This window comes from Arachis duranensis, chromosome 10 (assembly GCF_000817695.3).
Source record: "Arachis duranensis cultivar V14167 chromosome 10, aradu.V14167.gnm2.J7QH, whole genome shotgun sequence".
Lineage (NCBI taxonomy): Eukaryota > Viridiplantae > Streptophyta > Magnoliopsida > Fabales > Fabaceae > Arachis > Arachis duranensis.
In genome coordinates, this window is record NC_029781.3 from 39,056,635 (window position 1) to 39,067,649 (window position 11,015).

At 41.0% G+C, this 11,015-nt stretch overlaps 1 protein-coding gene across 1 annotated transcript; it reads left to right on the top strand.

The window, feature by feature from the left end:
- Nucleotides 1-5,707: 5,707 nt before the first annotated feature.
- Nucleotides 5,708-7,071, top strand: LOC107469904 (uncharacterized). Its single transcript, XM_016089295.1, has 2 exons — nt 5,708-6,602; nt 6,749-7,071. Exons 1-2 carry the CDS (start codon nt 5,708-5,710, stop codon nt 7,069-7,071), a joined length of 1,218 nt encoding a protein of 405 aa, XP_015944781.1.
- The last annotated feature ends 3,944 nt before the right edge of the window (nt 7,072-11,015 follow it).

The window sequence follows — 11,015 nt, forward strand, 5'->3', positions numbered from 1 at the left end:
CGTGTTTGCAAGCCACCAGGTTCGAACACGGGTCATGAAGATTGGGAACCTTGCCCTGCCCTTGGCGCGGGCAGAGCAGCATTTGAAATGGTGCATGGACTTGGCGCACCAAACGCCCCCTGGCAGCACCAACCGAGCGTACAACGCCCCCTGGCGCACCAAAGCTTTCCTGCCCTGCCCTTGGCGCGGGCAGGGCAGCCTCTGGCGCACCAACCTCATGCCAGACGCGCACCACGCAGCACCAAAACGCATCATGGCCGCACCAACTCCAAGCACCAAGCATCAATTTTCTGCCCTGCCTTCCACAAGGGCAGGGCAGCCTCCTGGGAGTGGTTTTTGGGCCAAAATTCAAATTAAAAATTAATTTGAACTCATTTCTTCACCAATCCAAAAGCCCATCCAAATCCCAAAATCCAAGAATAGAAAGTGTATAAATAGGACTTAGTTTGATGTAATTAGGACTTTTGGATTTTTCTTTATGCTCATTTTTGAATTTTTACTTTTACCTTGGCTTTGAAATTCTACTTTCACTTTTCTTTTGAGCTTTTGTAATTGTCCTTGAGAGAATTTGTCCGAGTGCCAAGAGGATCAAAGGAGAATTGATTGATCTCCTTCCTCACTTCTCTTGGGCAATTCTACTCTTCTATTTTCTGAGCATTGGGTGTGTGAAATTGGGGAAATTCTGTCCCAATTCCCATTCAAGCTCTTTGTATTTTATTTTCTGCATAATTGAATTCCAATTCTGTTCTTCTACTGCTTCATCTTTAATTTTCTGTTAATTGCTTAGTTAATTCAGATCTGGGAAGGAAATTGGGTTTTAGGCTCTGCTACCTAAGCCCTGGGGATCCTGAGATCACTTTTGGTTCTTCTGTGAACCTTTACTGCACTTTAATTTCCTTGCTGTTTAAATTTCTGTTTGCATCCAATTCAATTTCTGCTATCTTCATTACTGCAATTTACTTTTCTTTTGTTAAGATCTTGCAATCCCACTCCTTAATTCCCTTTTATCTTCTAGCAATTTATCTTTCTTGCCATTTAAGTTACTGCAATTTAAGTTTCTTGCACTTTAAGTTAATCCCTGTGGGATCGACCTCACTCATGTGAGTTATTATTACTTGATGCGACCCGGTACACTTGCCGGTGAGTTTTGTGTTGGATCGTTTTCCGCACATCAATTATATGCTCTACACGTACATGTACATAAACTTGTTTTGGCATCTTAAACTTTTGTGAAGTGAATAGAAACTTGCTTGTTTTGACATTTTCGAAACCTTTTGGAATTAAGGAACTTGTGACTATTCACCTAACTTTTGATTTTCCTTCCATCTCTTTTACTAACTTTCTCTTTCTTTTACATAACTTTTAAACTTTGATTTCTTTTTCAAATATCTTTTTCTTTTGCTTCTCCTTCTCAACCAAATTTTTCTTTTTCTTTACGTAACTTTTAACTTTTCATTTCTTTTCTTTCAATTAACCACTTCCCTTTTGACTAACATAACTTTTAACTTTTAACTTTCTTTTTATTTTTCAACTAACATTAACTTTTAACTTTTAACTATTTTCTTTCACTTTGTGCATAGTAACAATGTTCCTTCCTTTTTTTTTATTCTTTTATGAACAAGCAAGTTAGCTTTCCTCATGTCCTAAATTTGATTGGAAGTTGTTTGTGTTTGATTTAATTTGATTCTCATGTATCCTTCCATTCAATTTCCATTTTCTGTTCACTTCTGTTATATGTTGCCAGGTGATGTAGTTTCTGCTTGTTATCTGTTTATCATACTTCCTTAATTGTGTGCCTCTAGATTATGTTCATATCCCCATTTCCTCTCTTATTTTGCAGATGGCTAATAGAAAAGAAAAGGGTAAGGCCACAAGCTCTGGCAAAAGAAAGCAGATTTCTCAGTCTGCTAATACCTCTGATGCTGCATTCTATGCAAGGCGTATCAGTGGGAGTGACAGAAAAGCTCAGAATATACCTCCCACTGATAAACATAAGTTCAGCAACGCATTTTCGGAGCAAAAGTTTGAAAAGTTCCAAAAAAGGAACTTACATGTTGAGCAGGAACTCCATATCCCGGATGAGTTGAGCCGGTATACTGATGACGGATTGCTCAATGGGGTTGGAGGTTCCTAGGTCGGTAGCTTCCAACGGTGAATGAATCATGGGTCAAGGAACTTTATACGAACTACTACACTGGGGCCCTTGATGCAGTTTACCTGAGATGCCAGCAGATTCTAGTCATTGAGGAGGCGATTGAGCATGCCCTCAACCTTGAGCCTAGACCGAGTGGTAAAGATGCATATGAAGAGGCTTAAAGTAAGATAAACATGAAGACTTTCGATTAGGACCAAGTCTAAGCTGTGGTTGCTGAGCTAGGAAGTCAGTGGATATATGGTGCCAATAAGACGACTCCCTTGGGTATTCGTGTCCGTTCTTTGACCTATGAGGCCCATATTTGGCAGTGACTGCTGTCCAACTATGTCATGTCAAGCACCCTGATAAACCCCATGTTTAGGGTTTATCTTGTATTGATTTCAAGGGTTTAATCAATGATCCTACGCACTTATTCATATGAAAATTCATGATTTTGTGCTCCTTTCCTAATTTCGCCTCATGGATGAAAACATGCTTCTTTTGCATTAAATTAGATATATTCTTAATCCTCCTCTAGCACCATTTGATACCGTGACCCGTGTGTTAAGTGGTTTCAGGGTTTATAGTGCACGAATGACTTAGAGGAGAGAATGGGAGCATGCATAAAGGAAAGGAGCATGGAAAATTGAGCTTTGGAAACTTCAGCAGCGGCGCTTGTGCGCACATGGCACGTCCGTGCAGAGTTGCACCACCAGAGCCAAAGCCAGGAGCCAAGCTATGAGCCGGCGCATTTAGCGGCTAAGACATGATCCTCATGGACGCGTCCATGCACATCACGCCTGCGTGCGGATTGCAAATGCCCAGGGATGCGTACGCATGCTGTGTGCGTACGCGCCGACTGTCGCACGTGATTTTTTAAGAGGCACGTGACCAGCGCATGGAGGCAGTTAGAAACCCTATTTTAGGAAAGCGTTTTGGCGGGAAAAAGCTTAAGAAGGCCAAGGATTGAGGGGTTTAGGGGATTCACTCATTTTTTACACTTTCTTAGATATTTTCATAGATTTGGTTACATTTTGGGCTAGAGAGAGAACCTCTAACCTCTCTCTAGGATTTCATTCTCCATTGCAATTATCCTTTGATTTTCTTGGTGAGATCCATTGTAATACACTTTTATTTTGATGCAATTATTAGATCTACTCTTCTCCTATTCTTAATTTGTGTTCTTTGATCCTCTCACTTTGGATTTAGCTTTGACTTTGTTACTTCGATTTGGAACTAGTGACTTGAGGTACTTTCATATCTATTACTTGTAATTATTCAATTGTTGATGATTGTGTGATTTAGATCTCTTGAATTCAATTATTCATTTCAATTTCATAATGCCTCTTATGAATGCTCACCAAATGTTTGATAAAATGCCAACACCAGTTATGGAGTAAAAGTCTTTCACTTGGCTTAGGGTTTGAACCATTATAAAAACTTGAATAGTGGATGTCAATTGTTGATTAAGAATTGAGAAATGCTAATTCGTTTGGAGTGCACTAAAACTAGACTCCCTTAGGGTGAAGCTAGGAATTGTGACTCAAACTAATTACTTTCACTTGAATCTTCTCTATAATTAGAGGTCAACTAAGTGAAGCAAGACTTAATTGTTATCATCATTGAAGGAAACTATAGTGATAGAACTTCCAATGTTAACCCTTGGCCAAGTCCTTTAATATTGATTGTTTGTTATCCACTTTTGCTAGCTTGAACTAGTACATCAATCTTCAAAAACCACAACAAAAGTTTCCTAATCAATAACATGCATTCTATAGTAATTTCAAGGGAGGACGACTCGGGAGATTACTCTTGATTGTAGATTGTAGAATTGTTTGATGCGAGATTTGAGTGTCGATTAGACTATACTCACGATTGTATTAACTATTAAATTCTATATCGACATATAAAATATCGATTATCAAAATGGCGCCGTTTCTGGGGAATTACTTATGTGTGCCATGTTATTATTTAGTGTAATATGTGTATATGTACATACTTGCATTTTTTCTTGATTGCTTCTTTGTTTGATTAACATAGGATTAATCTTTGTCTAATTCCACTTGTTGCCATGAGCTTTACACTCCCTTCATTGCATGACGCGTTCACAACCAAATCCGAGCTTAGCCCCATTTGATCCGGAAATTGAACGAACTTTGCTCCACATTAGGCAAGCTCGGAGGTCGTTAACCTTTGGGGAAGGTGAAAAGGTTCCTACCAATTTACCAACCTTACCCGAAGTGAATTCTGAACTGTCATTCGAAGAAGTCACTAGCTATTCCTCCGTTAATACTACTAATAACTCTTCTTTTGATCTAGGTGCCAACACCATGGCCGCTCCGAGGAGAGTTACTCTCAAGGAAGCGGGTGCACCGGATTATGTTCTTCAACCCATTCATGTGCTTCATCCAAACTTGAACGCGAATTTTGAACTCAAGACCGCTTTGATTCACCTCCTACCTAAGTTATATGGACATTCCGCACAAGATCCTATTCGACACCTCAAGGATTTTCATAGTATATGCTCAACAACTAGACGGGAAGGTCCGATGAAGTTACTATATGGTTGTTTGCTTTCCCATTCTCTCTTGAGGATAAACTAAAGAGTGGTTTTACACTCTACCTAGTGATGTTATTTCTGATTGGGACTTACTTAGAAGAGGGTTCTTAGAAAAATTCTTGCCCCCGGAAAGGATGGACAGGCTAAGAAAGGAGATCTCATGCATTGTGCAATACGAAACAGAACCCCTATGCGAGTATTGGGAGTGGTTTCGCAAACTTCTTGATGCATGCCCCAACCACATGATTGACACTAAAGTGTTGCTCGGCTACATATGCCAAGGGATGCGAGAACAAGATAGGACTCTTTTGGATTCCTCTAGCAATGGTTCTTTGTTTAAATATAAGACAGCGGAGGAAGCATGGCAACTCATTGGTGACTTGGCCGAGTCCAACCAACAAGGTTGACGAAAAGTCAACCTCCCAAAGACCGTGAATGAAGTATCCTCTAGTAGTGAGGCCACCACCCTTGCCAAATCCTTGGGCGAGATGACAAACATCCTAAAGCAACTCCAATTGGGTCAACAACAACCTCATCAACAACACCCTCCACCACCTCCTCAACAATATAGTCAACAATTGGTCCCCCAAAAAGTGTGTGGCATTTTTTTTTGCTATTCCCACTACACGGACGAGTGCCCAAGTCTTCAAGAAGACAACACCTTGGCGGCTACCCACAACTTTTATGACCACCCGAATCAAGGATACTACCAACAAGGCCGCAATTTCAACCAAGGGTATCCTCAACAAGGAGGAAATTACAATCAAGGGGGTGGCAATTCTAATAAAAATTGGAGGGACAACTCCAACCAATGGAGGGACAATTACCAACAAGGAGGTAGGGACAACAACAACAATAGAGGCAATAAAAGATGGAACAACAACAACTCACAAAACCGACCATACTCCCAAAGCCAACCATACACCCAACAAAACCAAGGAAGAAACTACCAAACCTATCAACCACCACATCAACGACCACCACCTCTACCTAATCAATCATAAGCCCCTCAAATGACATACCCTTCCACTTTTTCCAATCAAGATGATACACTCCAGACCATTCTCCAAGGCCAAAAAGAGCTTCAAACCACATTTGCTTCCGGCCTCATCGGTCTTACATCTACTCTACATGCTCTCCTTGCACGCACAGACCCACCCTCTACTTCCGCTCCTCAAGCCCCAAATTCTAGTGCCATTCCCTCTCAACCTCAACCCAATCCCAAAGGTGGCATTAATGCTATTACCTTGAGATCCGGGACTCAATTGAAAGAGAAAAAGGTAAAGGACGCAAGTCCGATCATAATCAATCAAGAGGAGAAGGGAATCGAGATAGAAGAAATAGAAGAGGAGGAGGAAGCACAAGTCATAGTTGAGGATGAAGAGACTCAACCAACAAGTGAGGCCCCTAAGAATAAGGGAGCCATGGAAGAAGAAATTACTCAACCAATCCCATTTCCTACACTTGCAAAGAAAGCTAGGAAGCGTATGGAACTTGACGCCAAAATAGTAGAGATGTTCAAGAATGTTGAGGTAACGATCCCCCTCTTTGATGCCATCCATCAAGTACCTAAATATACGAAATTTCTTAAGGATTTATGCATGAACAAGGATAGAATTCTTGAGTTAGAGACTATTCCATTGGGGAGTTCTATTTCCGCTTTAATGGGAGCATTACCCGAGAAGTGTGATGATCCGGGCCCGGGCATGGTCACTTGTACCGTAGATGGGGTTCAATTTCTAGATTGTATGTGTGATCTCGGTGCATGCATTAGCATTATGCCTCTTTCTGTCTATCGTATATTGAGGCTACCACCATTGAAGAGGTCGACGACAAGATTTATTTTGGCGGACAAGAGCATAATATCCGTGACGGGTGTTACGGAAGATGTATTTGTGAATATAAAAGGTTGGTGTTTCCAATTGATTTTTACGTTCTTGAGATGCCATCAAGCGAGTCCGAGATGGCATCATCTATCCTACTTAGGACACCATTTTTTAGGACCTCTAGGTTCAAGTTAGATGCCTACTCGGGAACCTACTCGTTTGAAATAGATGGGAGAGTCGTGAGTTTTAGCCAAGAAGAAGCAATGAAACACCCACTGGTGAATCATTCTCTATTCCGGTGTGACCCAATTGACAACATTGTGGCCAAAGTGCATTTTGCAAAGTTAGATGAGAAGCATATAATTGAAAATACAAGTGAAAATCCAAGTGAAGTGAATGCATTACCCCATCTGGATCATCCAAAAGTTCAAGCCTCAAGTCAAGACCAAAAGGTAGAATTAAAGCCACTACCACCCCACCTAAAGTACTCATATCTTGATGAAGCCCACAAATTCCCCGTGATTATTGCAAGGGAACTAAATCCTCAATAAGAAGAAAAGTTGCTATGTATATTGAGGAAGAACAAAAGGGCCATAGGGTGGAGCTTGGCGGATCTAGTGGGAATAAGCCCCCAAGTATGCGAGCACCGAATATTCTTCGAAGAAGGAGCTAGACCCGTTCGACAACCTCAAAGGCGACTCAATTCCACTATTCTTGAGGTTGTGAAAAAAGAGGTCACCCGGCTACTAGAAGCGGACATCATCTACCTTATTTCGGATAGTGAATGGGTGAGCCTGGTCTAAGTCGTGCCAAAGAAATCTGGGGTGACCACAATCAAGAATGAGAGCGTGGAGCTTATAGCAACAAGGGTGCAAAACTCTTGGAGGGTGTGCATTGACTACCAAAGGTTGAATGCGGCCACTAGAAAATATCATTTCCCACTACCATTCATCGACCAAATGCTTGATCAATTAGCCAGTAAATCTCATTATTATTTTCTAGACGGTTATTCGGGATACTTCCAAATACACATTGCTCTAGAAGATCAAGAAAAAATAACATTCATGGGAATTTGTCTCTCAACAAATTTCCTTCAGCAAGTATACCGAATTGTCGTCAAGTAAAAACTCACAATAGAGTGAGGTCGACTCCCACAAGGATTGATTGGTCAAGCAATTTTAATTGGAAGAATGCTCTAGTTGAGCTAAGCAGAAAATGGATATAGAATTGCAGAAAAGTAAATGGCGGGAAAATAAATGACAGAAAATAAAGTGCAGAATCTTAAATGGGGAATTAGGGTGATTAGCATGAAAGTAAATGACAGAAAGTAAAGAGAATGGGTAAGATCAGGAATGGGAAAATCATTGGGTTCAGGAGGTGTTGCATTCTCTGGATCAAGTTCATTCTCATCTCTTCTGCAATCAATGCATTGATTAATCTCCTTGGCAATCTTAAATGATTGAATCCCAATTCCTTGGCAATCCAATCTCTCTAAACTTGAACAATTACACAATTCCTTGATTTAATTGCTCATGAGAAGAGATGAGGTATGGTCACTGATTATACCACATGTATTTCCAAATCAAAGTGTTGGTAGGGTTACATGTCACTATACCCATCCAAACCCCAATTTGGTCCAACATGAGAAAGCATTTCTAGCATGATCTCCTTATCCCTTTTCCAAGGCTCAGAGGAGATCCAATTATGGAGAGTTTGTTTCCCAAGATAACAATCAAATTAGATGAAGATCGAAAGCTTTCTAGTAAGATCAAGAGAAAAGAAAGAAGAAGAATAATGAAAACTATGATTGATCCATCAAATTACAACAGATCTCCCTAACCTAATGAAAGGGGTTTAGTTTTTCATAGCCTTGGAAAATGGAAATGAGGAAGAAGAAAGATACATTCTAACTCTAGAAGTTGCAGAAAAGTAAAATATACAGAGTGTAGTTTTCTCCAATGTGCCAATCCCTCTTTTAGTTCAAAACTACTCCTATATATACTACTCCTCTTGGTCTTCTAGTCAATTGTGCAAGTCTTGGATATGGGCCTTTGATCTTAAGTTGAAGCAGTTGGGAATCTTCAGTGGGCTCAGCTTAAGTTGCAGAGAGAAAGTGATGTAAGCATGGACTTTGGCTTAGGGCGTTAGTGGCGTTAACGCTGAGTGACATTATGGGTTCGAGAACGTTAGTGGCAATCACATTTCTTACTAACGTTCCCACCACATGGCCCACGTTAACTCCAACGTTAGTGGTACTAACATGACCACTAACGTTGCCTTACAAACCTTCACAAGCGTTATTAGGACTCACCTTTCCCAATAATATTGCCTTGTGCCCCTAGTCCCCACATTAGAGCTCACGTTAACTAAGTTAACGTGGCTTTTAACGTGGTTATGTCTCATCCTCGCAAGCGTTATTGGAACTCACCTTTCCCAATAACGTTGCCTTGTGCCCCTAGTCCTCACGTTAGAGCTCACGTTAACTAAGTTAACGTGGCTCTTAATGTGGTTATGAATGCCAAACCAACGTTAGTGAAAAAGGTGAGTGTCACTAACGTTGGCTCATCAACTTCAACTCCACGTCAACTTTCACGTTAGTGGTCTTAACATGACCACTTATCTGGGCAATGCAAGCTTGATCCAACGTTAGTGACAAAAGTGAGTGTCACTAACGTTGGAATTGTTCCTCTCTTCCGTGTTAGAGTCCACGTTAACTTAGTTAACATGGCTCTTAACATGGTTCATTGCCACATCCTGGAGCGTTAGTTTTGATCACAATTACCACATTCCTTGCATAATTCTCATGAAATAATGTAAAATTCACAATATTTGTCTAAATCAAGAAGTAGGTGTTCTTTTATCTAAAACTTGCTTATTTCCTAAGAAAACGTATGAAACTACACTAAAACAGTAAAGAAAAGGTCAGTAAAACGGGCCTAGATGCCCTGGTATCACAACACCAAACTTAAAGCTTGCTTGTCCCTAAGCAAGTACTGAAACAGGAATGATGAATGAAAAGGCAAGAGGGATGAATCATTATTGTGGAAGTCAAATCCTTAGTTTTATGGAGTTTCATGCATAGCAACATAGGTTCGTTCCTTTACCAGGTTTCAGACCTTTATCATGTCCTTGAACACTTGCTTGTTTACATCCCCTAAGACTTCCTAATTATTGATCCTTCCTTCTTTTGTTTTCTTAAGATTTATTGTGTTCTTCCTTTGGCTGAGTGCTTGATGACATGTCATCATATACCTATTTTTCTATGCTTTTTCATACAAGAAATTGATGATTTGTGCTTAAATATTGAATGCTTTTATACTTAATTGGTATATTTCCTTGATCTTTTAATTTTATAAATCTTGTAGGAAATAAGAAGAAAAAGAAGCAAAGAAGCAAAAAAAAAGGAGAAAAAAAGAGCTTTGGGACACACTTTGAAGTTGGATCACACTTTGGAGCCTTAGGCCACGCTTTTAAAAGCGTGGCCCATGACCAAATCAAAGGAGAATAAGCAATTAGCGCACACTGCCCTGCCCTTGCCAAGGGCAGGGCAATATCATGATGAAACAAAGTGAGGTTGGAAGCAAATTTTCGCTAAGTTAAAATCTGGGCGCTCACAGCATGACCATGCCTACTTCAAAGGGCTATAACTTGAGCTACATACGTTCGATTGATGTGCTTTTAGTTGCGTTGGAAAGCTGACATTCAGAGCTTTCCAACGATATAGAGAAATCCATATTTGGCGTACAATTGAGGCAGGAACGAAAGGCATCTTTAAGGGCCAAAAATAAGCGAAAATAAACCAATGTGCTTCCACCAAGGTTCGAAGCTGGAGCCTCACCCCAAAGCAAGTAGCGCTCATTTTTCTGCTCTGCCCTCTTGGAGAGCAGGGCAATGTCGTGCTCTTCATGAAAAATCAAGGAAAACTGCTCCCCCAATTGCTTTCACCAAGGTTCGAACACAAGACCTCCAAGGAAGCCAAGCCTTATGCGTGAATTAGGTGCCAAGGAAACCAAGGAAAAGGAGCGGCGTGTGCCTCCACCAAGTTTTGAACTTGGAACCTCACCTTTTGGCAACATTGCCCTGCCCTCCGCAAGGGCAGGGCAGCAATTCTTGGTGCATGGCACAAAAACTGGCACGGCCAGCGCACACATTGGCGCACAGCTTGGACGCACGGGCAGGGAGGCAAGGCGCACCAAAGCAACATTGCCCTGCCCTCCACAAGGGCAGGGCAGCATCCTGAAGGTCTCTCCCACACTTGGCACGTGACATGCTTCCTCACACAATTTCCCTGCTCTGCCCTCCACAAGAGCAGGGCAGCCTCCTGGGAGCAACATGGGCCAAAATTCAACCAAAATTTCATTTAAATTCAATTTTTCTCCAAATTGAATCAAGGCCAACCAAACCCAGTTCTCCTCAAATCCAAAGCAAGCAAAGCCCACATCATCACTCAAAGGCACATGGATCAATTAAATTAGGATTTTCATTTTTGTAATTT